The sequence below is a fragment of the Dicentrarchus labrax genome, unplaced genomic scaffold, assembly GCF_905237075.1.
Source record: "Dicentrarchus labrax unplaced genomic scaffold, dlabrax2021, whole genome shotgun sequence".
In the NCBI taxonomy this organism is placed as follows: domain Eukaryota; kingdom Metazoa; phylum Chordata; class Actinopteri; family Moronidae; genus Dicentrarchus; species Dicentrarchus labrax.
The window spans coordinates 13,188,166-13,206,776 of NW_026136705.1; the positions used below are offsets into that span (position 1 = coordinate 13,188,166).

At 39.6% G+C, this 18,611-nt stretch overlaps 1 protein-coding gene across 6 annotated transcripts in view; it reads right to left on the minus strand.

The window, feature by feature from the left end:
- Positions 1–303: 303 nt before the first annotated feature.
- LOC127364444 (seizure protein 6 homolog) overlaps positions 304–18,611 on the minus strand; it is an 88,934-nt gene continuing 70,626 nt past the window's right edge. Inside the window, exons 5-18 of one of the 6 annotated variants that reach the window (XM_051402003.1) lie at positions 17,654–17,839; positions 16,521–16,689; positions 15,841–16,007; positions 15,560–15,754; positions 14,595–14,733; positions 6,392–6,588; positions 5,465–5,659; positions 4,209–4,400; positions 3,768–3,962; positions 3,517–3,555; positions 3,315–3,423; positions 3,130–3,226; positions 2,487–2,560; positions 304–1,380 (exon numbers count right to left, since the gene is read on the minus strand). In XM_051402003.1, coding sequence (XP_051257963.1) covers positions 2,534–2,560; positions 3,130–3,226; positions 3,315–3,423; positions 3,517–3,555; positions 3,768–3,962; positions 4,209–4,400; positions 5,465–5,659; positions 6,392–6,588; positions 14,595–14,733; positions 15,560–15,754; positions 15,841–16,007; positions 16,521–16,689; positions 17,654–17,839 — 1,907 coding nt within the window. In that variant the 3' untranslated portion in view covers positions 304–1,380; positions 2,487–2,533. Of the gene's footprint in view, positions 3,227–3,314; positions 3,424–3,516; positions 3,556–3,767; positions 3,963–4,208; positions 4,401–5,464; positions 5,660–6,391; positions 6,589–14,594; positions 14,734–15,559; positions 15,755–15,840; positions 16,008–16,520; positions 16,690–17,653; positions 17,840–18,611 lie in introns of all 6 variants that reach the window. The other 5 variants (XR_007885025.1, XR_007885026.1, XM_051402004.1 and 2 more) reach the window with 5 other exon arrangements.

The window sequence follows — 18,611 nt, forward strand, 5'->3', positions numbered from 1 at the left end:
TAGAATTCAGACATTGTTATCAGTTCAACCTGTGATTTTCCTACTGTGACATGTAAAATGTCAATTTTTTAAATGTATGTCTATTTAAAGCATTCCAAATCCACTAGATCTTAACTGGATGTGAATATTAGGCTAATTATTAATCAAACACTCACCTGAGAAGGTTATTCAAACAATATAAACCACTGTTTACATTCAGGTATAGCTTATTGTGTGAGGTAAAGCTGGTTTTAATTTGTTTGTTGGAAGTTTTTAACAATCGTCAAAAAATCTATTTTTCCATGAATGAATCAATGACAATACTTTAAACAACAATTCATTTTATTATTAACCAGAGGATTATATAGATATTTGAAGGTGATTTGGTTTCCTGGGTGTGGTTTCACCAGCTGCGCTGCTGAAAGAAATATTTGTTGGAGTATAAAGGATATGCACAAAGGATATGAGGTCTATCTACAAATTTAACACAAGCAGATGCACCACAACAATGTGACCCAAAGTAAAAACCTGTCTGTTACATAAGGATCTATTTTAGCCGGCACCAGTAAGTTAGGTCAATCATGTGATTACTGTATATTATCACAGGGTTTTATCTCAGGGTGTGCTAATGCTGAGGTGCAACCACATTTTGGAACATACACAAATTAACAAATTGCTACTTATACTTTGAGGCAGACTTTACAGTGAGACATAAGAACAAAGTTATGCGTATCTGAGAAATCCTCTGAGGCTATGCTCTTGGGAACACACATCAGCAAGCAGGAAAATATCCGCCATCATTTGTTTTTATGTCTTGAAGAGAAACTGTGTGATGGAAAAGACTGAACACTGTGGAGTGCTAAGAATGTCAGGCCTGCAAATACAAAATTAAAACGAAATATCCAGTTTTACAAACATTTTCACATGTGATTTCTCAGGTTATAGTCAGTCGTGAGGCACTCATATTGGACAGGCAGTTTATTTACAAATAGCAGACCCGTACACAGAAAGAAAAGAAAGTCATGATGGCAAATTTCCAAAGAGTGTTGGGTGATGGAGAATTTGTATCCAACAGATCTCAACAATCAAATTCCCTCAATCTCTAATTGCTACTGGCTTGGGGCATCAAAAAGTACTCAAAAACATACAATCACCAACGGTCATCAGCAATTTACTTTATAAAAATATCACCATGGTGATCCACAGACTCACAGATTTGACCGTCGAAAGAAAGACATATTTACAGTAATCCACACAAAGGGAAAATGGAAAGAAATCATTGGGGAACAAAAAGGTTGGAGGAAAAGATGAGCAGTGCAGAGAGGGTCCCAAAAGGCAAAGCTTGAGCAATTCTTGCTTTAAGGTCTCTAAATGGACACCTCTTAATCTTTTTCATTTGACCTGTAAAGATCAGACAAATATATCCGTTAAAATGGAATCACAATGGTGGAGGATTGTACAATTTGTGATGCACAAAGAAACATTTACAATACAACAGATAAACTTTGAAATATTAAAAACAAATATATGTTTTTAATTTGCAATTGTGTCTTTCTGATTTGTCATACATGCAAAATGACCTGTGAGGGTAGAAAAATGCATGTACTTTATAGTGTTGGCATAATAATGACTTATTATGAAAGAAATACTGTTTATCAGTATTGTCTTGTACATTTTGATTAACCTGAAATGAGAAAACAGTGCCTTAACAAGAATTTGGTATGAACACAACAGAAACAGAACTAATTACATACTGACAATAGAAAGTGTTGGATATGTTACTTTGGTGGACCACTATTAATTGCCATTACCATTTATTATCTGAAATTTTCACAAATGATAAACAACACATGAACTAATGACTACTGCAGGAAAAAAACACTATCTGTAGTATTTTGAAAGTGGTACCATATGGATCAGGTTTTAACTATAGTCTGACATTTCTTTTTCCCAATTATTCCTTATTTTTTGTATATTTATCTGTTGGCAACTTTAGTTATTACATCAATCTTTTCTTAAGAAACATGCAATTAACAAAATAATAAGTTGTATAAGGTAAACACTTTAAAGACACTAAAACACATAAAACTAAATATGACCAGTATGCATGTAATGTAGATGTTACAATCACACATATACAATTGTCATCGTACCAAAAAAGAGAAACATATAGGTATAAAGTTTTCATTCATGTGAAATCTCTCCTAATCTTTTATCCATTATTTTAGGTGTATACAAACAAGATGTGTATGCCATATATCCCAGGACTGCACTAGCATTGTGTTTCAAATTCTTTCTATCCAGTGGTTCTGTGTACCTATCATAGTCTGTAATTACAGAAATGTGGTTTTAGACATCAAAGTAGAAGAAAGAGCAGAATGACTGGAGGATTTGTAGAAAACTATGCTGCATTAAAACCAGAATGTGTGTGCAGGTTGGGAGAGGTAGTCAAAACATGACAGACAGGTGACTCAGGTGAGTGAGATATGCCCTCAGCAAGATCTCACCTCATAGTTCTTCAGCAGTACAGCCAAGGTTGACAGACTGACAGGGTTTAGTATCTAGAATGAGACTGCCAGTGCTGAAGGAGCAGGGGGAAAAGGATGAGAGGACGCTCCAGTCACAATTGAGACCAGTACATGAAAATAAAAACAAACAGGAGATGTCGTGCATCCATACATTCACATAGAAGCCTATGGCTATATGGCCTCCTCTATCTTTGTGATACAATTAGCACAGGTACATCTATGAATGAATAATACTGTGATTGCAGCATGCAACATGATACATTTATATGACATGGGTAAGAGATGTCATACCACAATGAGAATGATGGACTGCAAGCCTAACATGTCACTCTCACTCCTCCAGGTGGATGATGTATGGAAATCCAGGAAGAAAACTGACCTCTGACCACACAGTGAGGTGAGGTAAAGTGTCCTTCCTTTATATTCTTAAGAGCAACATCATCAGCTAAGACCACTAGCTTTTACTGATGATTGATGAGGTGATGAAAGGTGAGGCGGAGGGAGCCCTCTGCTGGTGAAATATGAGATGATGACAGGATGGCAGCCAGATGGGAAAGGATCAGGACAGCACACTGGTGTTCTGTGAATCCACGTCTCGCATGTTCATGACATCTGTACTTACTCCGCACTCATACACAGGGTTGTCGAAAGCTGACTCTTCTGTCATGTTGTCATACGGTGGCGAGGATGTTGGCATTCTGATAGACTTCCCTTGGAGTCTGAGTAAACAGTAGGGAAACAAAGAACATCCTGTTAAGGCTTATTTGATTCCAAGTGAAATAAATAAAGTTTTAAATTGTTACTTACTTGGCAAAGTAGACATAAATCCCAAGGACAACCACCAAGATGATTGCAGTTGGAATAAAAACTGCAAGGGCAATATTGGTTCCCTCCATGCCATAATCCATATTAACAACTAGATGGGAAAAAACACACAAATCAGTTATTTCTTACTGCACAAAAGAGAAATATTAATATTTATACTGCAATGTTTTGATGCACAGCTCACCATCTAGCCTGCGTTCGTTCACATATTGAGTTGAGGATGCTACCAAGACACAAATGCAGTTAGTCAGTATTTGGACTAGAGTTGTGTAACACAGCGTACAGCGCATGTATTACATTTAAGCAAAGTATTTGCATTCACAAACAGCAACAAAATCAATGGCACATAATATGGTCCAGGTCGTATTGTATTTCCAAATGTTGGGAGAATTGTAAAAGCTGAAAAGCTTGCTACAGTGTGTGAGCATAATTCACCTCTGCAGGCAGGGGGAGTGCTATTCCACTGCGACGGATGTCCAGGGATACAGTAGATGGTGGCGTCACCCTGAAGCTCATACCCTGAGTGGCAGGAGAAGGTCAGCATCTCCCCTGCTTGGTAAAACGCCTTTTCAGAGCTCTGCACACTAGTGGAGGCAGCACCAGGGTTCCTGCATGGCTCATACTTTTCAGCTGAGAGGAAGGACAATATCTTAGGTCACAGAAATACTCACTCACTCACATTTGTACATTGTACTTTATGAAAGTAAAGTAGCCCTATTCACTTCAGTTTTGTATGTTGAAACTACAGACGCATGATTTGGCAAAAAATAAACCAAAATTCTAATTGGCACCTTCAAGCACAACATGTTTAAATCATATATTCAAAGAACAGTGGTGTGTGTGTGTCCATGTGTGTTTCCGAATTATGTGACTCACGGACACACTTGGGAAGCCTCTCGCTCCACTTGGGTGTGGCTGAATCTCGGTTGTAGCAGGTGAGGAGGCTGTTGCCAGACAGGACGTAGCCTTTATTACAGATGAACTGCACTGTCGATCCAACGGTGAGGCGGCTTCCCGTGATCACCTTATGACTGTGCTCCACATTTCCAGGGTCCTGACATGTCATAACTGGTGCATCACCAAAACAAACGATGATTTGTTATCATTTCCATTGGTGATGTTGGTAGTTTAAACAAGCAAAATAATTATTTACATTATTTTTATATTATTACTTTTCTAGGATAAATGACAGATTGTGCACAGGTAAATTCCTAATACTGTAGGTACTTCAAGGACCTGTTTTAATGCCACATAAGATAATTAAGCACTATTCACAGTATGGAAAAGGGTTTTAAAAGAGTACAGTACTGCTACAGCTTTGAACTCCTTGATGCTGCAGAACTAGAGATATCATCTTTTTTATTCCACATATTCCTCTTCCTTGTCCAAACCAGGTCCCTACATTATCCAAAATGCAACTCAACCGCAACTTCTAGCTACTAGTCTCAAGAAGAGATGAGGAGGTGGCTACCGACCTCTAAACAGAATCAACTGATATGCTGAATGCTGACTCAAGTGACATCACTTGAGGCAAATCCTCAGATCATCAGATTTTACACAGCCATAAAATTCTTTAAGTGACTTTCCCTTTAAGAGCTTTCCTTTAAGTTCACAAATCACAGTTGCAACCAATGATACTATGGAACGTTGGCAGAATGTTAGTTAGTAGTATTAGACGGCTAAAACAAGGCCTGCGTCGACACTTGAGTTTACAATGGCTTCAAAACGCCTGCTAATTGGCACCCAATCAAAATATGACCCACCATTGTATCAGAGTTTGCTATTGTGAATCAGCCACGTTAAAATATGAAGTCTTTTTTCTGCGTTGTATCACCAATCTCCATCCAGTACTAATTTCCTTTGAATATGTTGTATATTTGACATTTTTTAAAATTGTGTCTACTATATACAGTTTGCTTTCTATTCGAGTAACTGAACAGGCATTACATTCTTTCCTCTGCAGCATGTTCAGAATAAATTTACTAAGAGAATAAAAGTTTTATTATGTAATCCAGTCTCCTCACTGTACTGAAGCCAAAATATTCACAGACTATATGACTGAGGGCTGACTCTTCTGCTCTCCATGTGTCAAAAAATGGTCAAAATACGAAGTTTTGCATGGTTCTTCTCACCTTCCCCACATCTTGGCACGTCACCGCTCCAAGTGAGATCCCACTGGCACATGAGGATCTCAGAGCCTACCAGCTCAAATCCAGGGTAGCACTGGTAGGTGATGACAGTGCCATGGATGAGGTCAGGGTGAGATGTGCTCTTCCAGCCGTTGGTGATCTCCGGCAGCTCAGAGCAGGTATCGTTCCTCGGCACCTCTGTTGGCGTTGGAGCAGTTAGTGTTGCGTTGTGTTGGTGGGAGAGAAGATATGCAGAATGGGAAATGTTGAATTACCGATACATTAATTATTTTTATTGACACAATAAGAAAAGACGATGGTATTGGGAATGCAGATAAACCTCAATAATGCTGTTTTGTATACAGGATCAAGATTGTGAAAGGACACAAGATGACCTTGTCTGTGGGAATACAACTGCAAATGTGTCTGTTTGGTGTGCACTAAACAGCAGCAGTTTGAGAGAGAATGTAAATAGAGGTTTGTGATGTTTGCTGGGAGGAACACAGCATGTGGTTTGGCACCAGTCAATCTGTGCCTCCCTAACTGCACCATACATGGCCAAGAACACAAAGAAATGGGCAAAACCAGCTGATGTTGAAGTACCCTATTATTGTGTGTTCATGTTTGTTGTTATCAAATCCTGTGCACCTGGGATAAGCCAGAAGACAGGCAGAGGCACAGCGAGAGAAAGAGGCAAAGAGACAGAGGAATAAATAGACTTTTTTTTCCAATTGCTAACCTGCAGGGTTTTAGGTACAAGTAAAATTTTATATTTCACACTTAACCATTCTTTGTTTTGTTTTTTGTCATCATACATTTAATTACATTTAATTCTAAGATAAAGTTATGGATTTCAGTTAACCAAGAAAATTAAGTAGTATTTTTTATTCAACCATAGCTGAACATACAAAAAGAAAACCACAATCTTACCAAAGAAGTGGACCACAAAACCATTGTTGTAGCCATAGATGTTGGTGGCAGGATCTGACTGAAATTGAATTGTGACATCAGCCATGGAGGTATAGAGCTTGAAGTGTGGCCGTGTGCCACTGTATTGGCCCAGGATGTTCGCTGTCAGGTCATCACCATCATAGAAGGTCAGCAGGTCATTCTTGCCAACATGGAGACTAGAACAGACATAAAATAAGTGGTTACATTTCTTCCTGGTGATATGAATTAAGGTTTTTTCTATAAAGTACAGCTATGTCCCATGTCTTTGGTTATGTGGTATGATGGCTGAGTATTTTGCTCAGAGCTTTAAGAGTTAAGCAACTGGTATCCTTCTTGGCTGATGAAAGCAAAAGCTGATGGCATAAGGCGATGTCAGCAGTCCTTGGGAAATAATAATTCTGTTTATACTGGATGGATCTAATGTGAAGTAAACACTAAATAATTCATGATGTATGCCTTTTCAGTCCCCCACATTGCTCTGATGAATATGTACTATAAAGTGTATATTTACAAAAATGAGCATAATATACCATTATCCTCTAGGTCACTACACCTATACAAAAAGCGGACAACCAGGATTATAGAAAATAATGACAACAAATAGAGGAAGAGATGTTGTCTCATAATCAGAAGATTGCTGTTCAGTCCCCAGCTTCCCAGAAAGCCCAGTAAATTACTCAGTAATGGAGTAAATGGCTAAGTAGTTGAGTAAAAGAGGCTTTTCCTTCCATTTCCCTACGACATCATAATGACACATAGCTCATAGTTGAGCCAAAGGGCTCTGTGAGCCCTTGATTTAGGGACAATGACATGGCTGGATAGCTAGCTTGTCTTCTTGTTAAACATAGGGCTCTATGAGAGAGCTTTGATATGATAGCAATATTAAAAGTCAATAACACTACGTATGGTAAATTTAATTTGCCATTATGTTTAATTTATGATGGCTAGACGACTGGGTCAGAGCATCTAAAACTGCAGCTCTTGTGGGGTGTTCCCGGTCTGCGGTGGTCAGTACCTATCAAAAGTGCTACAAGGAAGGAAAAGTGGTGAACCAGAAACAGGGTCATGGGCGGCCAAGGCTCATTGATGCAATTGCTGAAACAGTTTGCTGGTTCTGATAGAAAGATGCCAGAACACACAGTACATCACAGTTTGTTGCGACTGGGCTGCATAACATTATGGCTGATTGGTGTATATTTATGAGAAATAAAGATTTTGTTGTCATTACATTTATTTCAGCACACTAATTTAGAACAGTGGCAGTTTCACTGGAACTACTTAGTAGGTGTCCTACATCAGGTATTAATGTACACCCTGCAGTCAGAATAGAGTATTCACCTAGACCATGGTATTAAAATGTATAATTTCAAAACTATGTGGACTATCAAAATCTGAAAAACAAGTTATATCCCGAGTGGTCCAGCTATGCTATGTAAACAATTGAATGTAGATTGCTCAAAAAATGTAGGAGTAAAAATAAAAAATGAATAAATAAAAATGATTTTGTTTCTGAGGTCCAAATGTTAAAGGCCAAAATGTAACATCTGAAGTTATAGTGCCACAATCTGATCAATCGATAAAAAACATTTTTGTCTCTGTAGTGGGTGAGATTTCCAGCCCATCTGCTGAAATTGAGAACTGTTATGGTTTCTGAGACCAAGGTAATTTTAGAGAAACTCGTTGCTCTTTATGTGCCTTAAGCACAGGGGGACAGAATAGCAGTGCAGATTGGCCGATAGTTTTGTGTTAATATTCAATAGGTGTACTGAACAGAACTTAGCAGTAATAGAATAATGCCATTAGGTAGGAGCACTGCTTTTATAGCTATGTCACCTGTCCCCTGCATAAGCTCCCCCTCACCATTTAGTGTGTACGATCAAGAAATTAATGAAGCGCACATACAATTTTTGGGAGACCAGTGTATTCCCAAAATGGTAACTGATAAACCTCACAGCTTCTCTCGATTCCTTTGCAGAATTTTCATTAATGCATTAAGGGTCCCTCGCTTGTAGTTTTGATCACACGTTGTTATCAAATCATCATTGAATTTTCCTCTGGATTTATCTCTCTTTGTCACTGATTTACTTTGGCTTTTCAAAGATATCTATTCTGTCTTGTCATCTAGTATTCAGTTGTGATCCTTTATGTTTGTGTATACTTAAAGATAGCTGTGTGATAGGTCAAAAGTCAAAATATTTCACAAATAAATAAATGGGGGTTCTGAGACAATTTGCTATTGTCTGATTTAAGAATAGCCCTGAAATACACTCCTAGCAAGGTTGCAGGTAAAAAAGTCACACAGCATCCGAGAGACATATTCAGAGTTACTGACGGGTGATTTACGTCAATAAGATCACATGGCAATCAACATGAACCTAGAATAAGACCACATAGAGAGGTCAATCTTTGTCAAGAAAGCCTTCCTATGTCTGCATCCTAGGAACCAACTAATTAAAATGGATAACCAAGGACAAAAAAAATCACCAAGAAGAAAAACAGTCTGCAGGAGAACACAAAAATGGAAAATTGTTTGGTAAAACATTTGGGTGCCTATACTGTATATATTAATAGAAATGCTAAGTGTACAACACAATACAATCATGCATTCCCAACAATGTAGCAGAAGCAAATCTTACATGCAAATTGCCAGAGTGTTATTATTTCCCTCTGTTCTTATTTCTATCAATTTGTACTTTTTTGTACTTTTAATTTTTTCTCAGATTTTTCATTTTGTCAGTTCCATATGAATGACGGTGGATTTTCTTGCCTAAATTACTTCTCTAACAACTCTATTTCATCTTCCGTAATCCACTGTTTCTATGTTTATGGTGACTAGCCCGTGACCTCACTGATGTTCTGATATCTTTTCCCCTTCCTCTGGCATTCTCAGATTGACCATCAGAGCCCATGATCACTGAATATGAGATTCAAACATGCACAGACTAACTACCTTTTTTATTTTTGTGGGAACAAAGACAGCAGTAGAAGTCTAGGATGTGGTTTAAATGTGATTGACAGAGTTTTATGATAATAGAAGGAAGCTAATGGCCCTAGTCTGTTTACCTCTCCTCAATCTAACCTCCCCCACAGAGTTTCCATGTCACTTCTGAGTAGAAACACATTGCAGTTAAAATCAATTAAATGCATCCACTTCAGGTATATTCATCCAGACTAGGAACAAATTCTACCTATTTATGTGATTTATGTCGACTATAAGCCTTAACCAATAATTACACCCACAGGTGAATTCCCTGGTTAAGGCTAGCAAGTCCCTGAGGGCACAAATTTGAGACAAAAACATGACTTTATTCCACTGTCTGTTTGTGCAGTGTGCTGGTGCTGAAATTTGGACAGAACTAAATTCCAGCTTCTCCTGATGGACACAAATAATAGATGCCAGCAGCATGAATGAGAATGAAATGAGGTGCTGAGTGACATGGTACTCCCTCCGGTTAGTTGGACAGCTATGGGGACAATTTACACCTCCATGTTCTCTAACAATCAGCGGCTGTGGATAGAAGTGACAGGAATGACAATGCCAGTTTCCATTTCCAGACAGCCATGGAGAACACTTGCATGCATATGTGGAAATGCTGTGTGTGCAGTGATCAAAAAAGAAGAAGGAAATAAACATAAGACAATAAGCCCATGACGTTTTATTACTCTTACATTCTTTGTTAGGTATATTTTTGTCACATCTTATTTGAAGCATCCTCAATCTATAATATGTACCCTGCTCACACTTAGTGGCTGCATCGGGTGACAGACGATGGGGATTTTATTAGCAGTAGGAGTAGTAGTGTCACAGTTGTCACAATAAAACGGGGGTGTCCAAGTCCACAGACGAAAACCGCAGCCAATGGTGTTTGCATCTCCACATCTCACACTTCACTTCACTTCTATTCAAGCTCTATCCTTCACTTGCTGCTCATGTCAACAAGGCTATCCACCTTATCATTGCACTGTATTTCCCCTTATCTCCCCCTGTGCATTCAGACTAACCTAGAAGGAGGGATGGGGTACTGTCAGTTGGCAATCTTACTGTGTGATTAACTCCAGTCTCTGCATTTCATCGAACTCAACACAAATATACAGCACCTGCTGATCCCCTTTGCTATGTACAGGTTAGCAATTCTCCCAATTAGTCTAGTTCTTACTTTTGACTGCTTTTATTGTAAAGCATTCTACTCTCCTTCACACTGGTGTATTTTATCAATACAACAACCCATATTCTTTATCTTCTTTAACTAATCTGATATTAGATAGAGCTCAATAGCATTGCCACTGATCTTCATCCTTTACTGATAACTTTATACCACAAACATGTTTTTGTTCTTGATGGTGAAATCTGCTCTCAATTCTTTATCTTTCAGAAGTCAATGCTGCTCAAGATTGAGACTGTGCTTCTCTGTGTCTCATCTTCATCATGGAGAGATCACAGAATTAGAATCTGTCTTCACACTTTCCACTGAGGCGTGGGTCTGGGGCCAAATTCCGATTTTTCTTCCTGACTTGCTGAGACACACAGCTGATATCCACCTCAAAATTACCTTTCCAGGACTGACCTTCTTCTTTTGGAAAAATGTACACCCGCAGTTACTTCAGAACTAACAACAATAATTTTGGTCTGATTTTGGGCAACATGCAAGGCCATCAGCCATATCCGAAAACAGCAGATTTATAATCAACAGCACTAGCAAATCGCACACTGCACCACTTGACACACAGTAACCTTTCCTCCTGTGTGGGTTCCTAAATAGTCTCCCCTGTCGCTGTGACTCATCGAGAATGCTGCTGTCAACCTTGGTTTTAAATTTTCCCTCTGACCCCATCCATTCGCTCCACTCTCTGCTTGAAGTGTTTTCATAAAGCTGGTGACAATACAGAAGAATGCCAAACACACTGTGCCTTCAGTCCACACTTACACAGCACTCTGTGGTGAGTCACTACAGGTTGCTCAACTGCCTTCTATGTAGCAACCTGGCAACCGCTCCACCCAAATGTCATCCCACCTGGCTCCTTTAATGGTTTCCCCTCCAGACAGGAAAGCAGTCAAGAAATTTAAACTTGGTGACAGGCACTCTGCTCCTGTGTGTTGCTGTGAGAGCATAAAATTGGCCGCCAAGCAGACAATCAAAATATCGCTGAAACTCAACACTCAACTTAAAAAAATCACTGGAGTCTTGTTCTCCTGTGATTGGACAGAGCCTGGATGACTAATAAAGACTAATGTGAGCTACTACTAGCCAAGGTGATGTTAAAATGGTGATGTGTGAGGGTGTAAGACTGGCTTTAACATAGTTAATTCCAAAAACTTTAAAGGCAATACTTGTTTAGAGTTGTGTAATGTGATATATCTTCTCCACCGAAGAGGCATGGGTGTTTGCAAAGGTCTGTTTGAAAAAGGACTTAGAGAATTTCTGGAGACTCCTCTGCATACCAATGGCATCAGCTCAATTCTGCAGATGAAGGGGTGACAGCTGTGTTTTGTATAAGCCTCTAGGCATTTTGTCACCTTCACTGACCTGTCAAGGGAAGTCTAAGGGACCCGGCAAATCTCCAGTAACTCTAACAGAATGGAAATTGCTTTCAGTGTCAAGCTTTTCAAAAGGCAACCTTCTACATCTTATAGACATATTGGACATTTGAATTGTTCTGCACAGTGAAAAAGGTTATCTTTTCAAATAAAAAACGATTAGTGTTCATGCCCCTACATAACCCCAGCACAAGTGGACTTGCAAATGGCATGTTATGCTCAGAGTCTCCACAAGAGGACTCTATAAACCCAGCATGTTGTATCTAAAAGGTCTCTGTGCTCAGTAAACTGACATAAACATTACTACTGCAAAAAAAAAAAAAAGACGTCCTCACCATGTTTACAGGTGAAACACATTTCTAGATACAGTATACTCTAAATGCTGATATCCACATGCGAACCATTTACCTTGTTCAGTTCCACAGGTGGGGATATCAGCTGTAACCTCTTGTCTCCTGCTCTTGCTCGAGCCATGCTCCATGCTAATTAGCAAAGAGCCAGCCCTCCTGTTTGGCCTAAATTAATTAATCAGTCCTCATTATGCACACTGCTCCTCTGTAATTGCCAGCACAGGCACAGTGATGAATGATAATACAGAAAACATTCTCATTAATGTGGAAAAGTGTGTGCCCACCCTTATAATGAGACAGCTCTCATCCACAAGAGCCTTTTGTCACTTCGACATGCATAACACGTGCACACAAACAACACTTTCACACAAATTACATGTTGACCGAGCCTTAAGGAATGCTATTCTCAAGATGCGCAGGCCAGACATGAGGGTAATGGTAGGGTCTGCAGGGAGCACACAAGCTGTGGGTTTTTACTGCCATGAATGCCATGCATGACCAACCTTGAGATAAACTAGAGCTGGCCACAGCACCATTAATTTACAGCGAGCGGCCTCATGTGGTTCGGATTAAAACAAACTTAGTGCTGGTGCAATTTAAAAAGACTTGACCGCTGAATGAAAATCAGTTTACCTCAAATCAAACTTGTTTACTTCTGCATGGGGGAAAAAAATCCCCTCTGATCTTTTTTACCCTAGGTGCACTGGTCGACTTGCAATATCAGACATTAATCACTGAAACTTAATCTCCAACTAAAGAACAGAGAGGCAAGCAGGGTCACACAAACCCCTGCCTTGTATTCAGACATTGCGTGTTATTGGTTTCCTCTGATGCTATTATTCCCATTTGAATTGTGGATCATATTTGTGTGGTGGCTCATATCTCAGTTGTGGTAAGCCTAAAAGATAAAAGAAGAAGTTAGGGGCATTATGTGCATTGTGACCATGCAAAGGCATACACAACTATATGCTCACAGCTGTGAGGTATCCCCCAGAGGTATTTTAATCAGTTTATTTTAGACTAAATTCAGCAACATCTAAAAAAATACTTGATAAAGTAATGCAATACAACGTTTTATGATAATAATCTGATGTCAATAAGATAAATGTTATTCAAATGTATATTTGTCAACAGAATTTATCTAAATCCAAACTGATATTACTAATACTGTTAATGAGTCAACAAAGCCAAATTTAAGTGCAGTAATACTTCTAGACTAAAATGTCTCATAGTGTTTTTTACACATTGTAATTAAAAAATCTTCTATTTAAAAAAAAAAGCACAGCATCCAGACCTCATGTCATAATTAAACTTTCTAATTTCATCAACTGTTCAGAGATATACAGAATATTCATTCTTACAGCAAGAGTATTTTTGCAAACGCCTACAAACAAATGACCACCATGACCAATAGCTGATAGTACCCTCTGTTTCAGATTTGTCAGGGACTCTATTTTTCTTCAGCCTCAGGCAGTATTCCCACTGGTTTAATTGGAACCTCTCTCTGCCCTCTTGTGTGCAAGTGCTTTGGGCAATAACACAAATATCTTGTAGTTTTGTGTTGTCTACAGGATCCCATGTTCATGGTAATATTCATGGAATGACTCTCAAAACAAGGCAAACAGATGAATCCATAAGATAAGCAGACAAAGACGAAAATTCTAAGGCACACACTTGAATTGTTTTGTTTTTAAAGAGAGTAACATGAAGAAAACAAAGAAATGTGATCATTTACACTTCTCTTAGGAGCAATAACTTGGATAAGAAAGCCTGGGTGTGTGTATGTGCGTGTGCGTGTGTGGTGTTACAGTACATACAGTAAGAGTGATGGGTGAAGGAGAAATGCAGTGTGCCTATATTTGTGTGTGCATCAGTCTATTGCAATCTGTGTGCATGTGTGTTGAATGTGTGTTGAATTACAGTTGGGAAGGCTGGATAAGTGGCTCAGAGTAGTTCACTGCCAGAGCATATTCATTTCAAAGCCAACTCTGAGACACACACCAGGGAAGTAGGAGCAGGGAGGCTTACTGGCTAATCTGGTCAGAGAGCGAGCTGGAAGCTACACAGAATTCTTAATGTAGCGGGTGAGAAAAAAATCTAATTAGTTACTGCAACCACTGAAACACTTCCCCATGTGCATGTCGTAACATGTCTATGTGAGTTACAGAAAAGATGAGAAACATCACTGAATGTTTGTGTCTGGAGATGGAGTCTTTAACATCTCGAGGTCAATTTGACCTCCTCGCTGACCTCGCTGTGGGATTTCTCAGTCTTACACCTGAGTGCAGTCTCTTACACTTGGATGTCAAGCATGATCCTCTTGTCCTCTTCCACATGGATGCCCCAGATGCAGTCCTGCCCCTTGTCATAGGCCTCAGGCCAATTAGGAGACAGCACCACACCGGCAGAGTCTGTGATCTCCCCGCTGCACACAGCTGCAACACACAAACACCTCAGGTTGAAAACTGAGAAACATATATAAATCGTAATGGATTTCAAGACACAGAAAATTTAGACTAACATCAATTTAACAAGCAAAGTAAATTTCAAAGCATGCAATTTAACTTGCTGAATGAAAAGAATTATGTGACTTCATAGAATGGAAACATGGTCGTAATGCTTAAAAAATACAGCTGCAATAGAATGTGCAGGCTCCTTGACATGGACCTTATAAAACTGCATACTACCACTGAACAGCTTGGTGACCATGACCCACAGGAGAAGAAATTAAATTTTCTTATACCGAGCTTTACTAGAGAGCTTTTCAATTTCAGTGTTTGGCAAAATGACCATACAGGCAACAAAGGCCGAGAGTGAGGTCAGTTTCATGTGTGGAAAGTGTGTGAGAGAGAAAGAGAGAAAGGTTTCAGGGGTAGTACAGCATTTAGTATGGCGCGCAGTCTGTGCAGTGTGGCAGTGTTCATCTTAGGCCAACTATTGTATGCCTTTTTAATCTTAAGCACTTCTAAAAATCTGCCCTGCAAGCACACATGTCAAAGTAAATCATTGTTACATTTTAAAGAGGAAATTTATCATGGATCAGAGTAGAGCAGCTTAGGAAGATATAGTTAGCTGGCAGTGGTCTTTTAATATTTGAGTAAAAAGACTTCACTGACTCCTGCAGTGATCAAGTAGACAATAAAAAGCCTTGGGTCCTCAGGTCAGTCATATCTTCCTCTAAGTTCTGCTCCAGTGGAAGCACATTTTTCAAAAGATTTAACGTCGCACAATTACCCTAGCGGATGAAATCTGTTGACTCACCCCTACAAGCCGGCTCAGTCTCATTCCACTGGGGGTTTTGTGCGTCCACACACTCTATCACTACGGAGCCTTGCTCCAGGGTGTAGCCAGGGTCACATGAGAATTCTACCACTGCACCCACACCGTAGGTAGAGTCACTGCTGCTGAAGTTGCCGTACTTCACAAAGGGCTCGTAGCACATACCTTTTGCAAAAGCTGTGGACACAAAAAAGTGTCAAATGCAGGGTGACAAGGTACAGTGTGTCTATTAGGAAACTCTGCAAACTGCATGATCAACCTGCCTTCGTATCTGATGGCTGCACCAGTGGAGGTCATTGTCCCGTCTGTGGTGAACTCTATAAACAAGTAACGTCCAGTACTGAGCACGCCCTCATTGGGCAAATACTCTACCTCATATGAGTCGTACACAGGGGGAGAGTCTATGTTGTTGCCATTCTTTATCAGCAGCCTTAAAAACACAGAAATAGAAGGAAGATAGATGAAAATAGATGTAAGTGAGCCTTTAAAAGAAGTTACAAGCTATCTGAGAGCTGCCCACTGTTCCAGTTGTGGCTGTAATAACTTTGTGATAACATTTTCCACCATTCTGTAATGAGGTGAATGGCCATGTGTGACAATAGCCATGTGGATCAGTAGTTAGTGAAAAATGTAATGCAATTGCTGTTCCCTACCTCTCACTACCCTCTGTAGTCCCTTCAATTCATTCGCTTGATGGAACACTGTTAAAGGATTATAATGATAAAAGGTCCTTTCAAATTCATCTGTCACTCCCTAAAGATTTTGGTTATTTATAGCCTTTGAGGATTTTAATGGTCTATCCACAGGCATGGTGTTATTCAGAGAATGAGTTTAAAGCTCTGTGCCATCTATTAGCTGAAGACACACATACACACAAAAATTCATACTGTACAACACTCTCGCCTCAATGTGTGTTTTGAGTTTTGCAGTGTGCATACACTACCTGTCATCGTCCTCTGCCAGAGCCACCTTCTCAAAGTGAATGTGAAGCCGGTGGCCTTCAGGGGCCTCCAGGACCCAGTGGCATGTCAGATTGTTGCTGTAGTTGCCAGGGAAACCCGGCGAGACGATACGACCGTAGGTGGCATTTTTTATCATTCCCCCACAGGATGCTGTATGTGAGAAGAAAGAGAGGGAGAAGACAAAGAGTTGGAGGGTAAGATTAGATGAGAAAAGTAATGACACCAGCTATGGTATTGGGAGTTTTGGAGAAAAGTCCCTGTCTGACCAGAGATTGCATCAATATCCAGTGGACTGTGGCTGGACTACACTCGGCAGCTCACCTGGGTCTAAGAGTGTGTGACTGTGTGTGATGGACTTGTAAAGAGAACAGCAAAACGGCGGCAGTTACACTATCAGTTCAGAGCAGCTGCAGGCGGGCACGGAGAAAGGTTGGAACTGGCAGATGAGCTTTTACCAGCAGGAGAAGGATAGTCATGCGGCCCAGTTCTAATTAAGGCAGCCAGGTCCAATGGCCTTGTTTTGCCCTGTCTCCAAAGAATAGCTCCCTGTGCTGCTAATCACATGCAAACACACTCATTTGGCCTCTGAGTGTAACTAATCAACTCAGCAGGAGACAACGTAGTGAAAGCTTTCGTTAATCAAAATCACCTGCATTATAGAAGAAAGCTGCAGAGAAAGGGGCTTACAATATACCACACATTTTTGAGTGTTTAAAATGATTTACTCTGCACATCATTTTAATTGTAGAAATGGCTTCTATCAGATTCTAAATAGTATTACTCAATCATACTTTAATAAAGTTTCTTAGGAAACCATTTGGACAAATTTAATTATAAAAGAAAACAAGATTGCTTTAGAAGTCTGCCCCCAGTCTGTTAACTACTAGAAGGTAATATAATACAAAAAAGAAATCCAATCTAAAAAAAAAAAAGCAGTGAGCATACCAATTAACCTGCAGGTGTAAGGACCTACAGTTACAGAGACTTAATTTTGTGTAATTACAGTTTTTGCTGCTTTGTTGTTGCAGTTCAGTAAGGGGCTACCTCATTACCCTGAACAGCTCCTACTGGAAATGAGCTAACATGTGTCTGGCAAAGAACCAGTTTGACTTACCCACACATCGGGGCTCCTTTCCACTCCAGTAAGGTGTGGTTGCATTGCGACAGGTAAGCATTTTGGGGCCTTGCAACTTGTAGCCCGTGAAACAGCGGAAGAAGGCTTCTCCGCCAGCATGGAGGTGCGTCACAGAAACTTCTCCGCCAGCAGGCTCTTTGGGGAACGCACAGCTCAGCACAAAGGCTTGGGAGAAGAAAGAACAGAGTTAGAAATGAGAGAGCAAGCAAAGGAAACATTTTAATTAATTAGAGTATAAGTCTTTTTTTTTTTTATGTGATATTTTTTTGTGACCTGTAACGGACCTTAAAATCATCTAAAACTGAAATGCATTTGATAAATACTATATAGGGGACATGTGCTACTTTGGTTCTGCTAATGTAATGCCAGTAAAATGTATTAAATGTGTGATTGTTGCTGTCTAATGTGTAACATGTTATGCCCAAGATGTCACAAGGTAAAAAAACATTAATTCTATAATGCAATTCAATTAAACAGTTAATTAATTTGCTAATTATCTGTTCTGTAATGCAAGTGCAAATAACTACATGTGTGACCTGATAATGAAACCCCTTATAGAGGGACTCACTTGCGACCTAATTTTTTATCCCAGTTTTAAGTATTCTTTCAGCATTCTGATACTTCAGGGAAATTTTTAATGTTAAAATGACAAAAGTCAAGTTCTTGCCAAAACAAACAGCCAACAATCTTAACTGGCTCCACAACATAATCCTCTGTATCCTGCACTGTGCATAGCCAGTGCTGTGTTGCATTGTTGACCATGTTGTCTCTCCTCCAAACCACCACAGAGCACACATGCATATTTAGATATGGGGGGGGGGGGGTTCCATTGTTTGTGCAAATAAATCAAGTACAATGCTTCAACTCTGTCTCTGCCTTCCTGATTCTCACATACACACAGGCACATACAATTAGGGGTGCTTTATAACCAACCTTC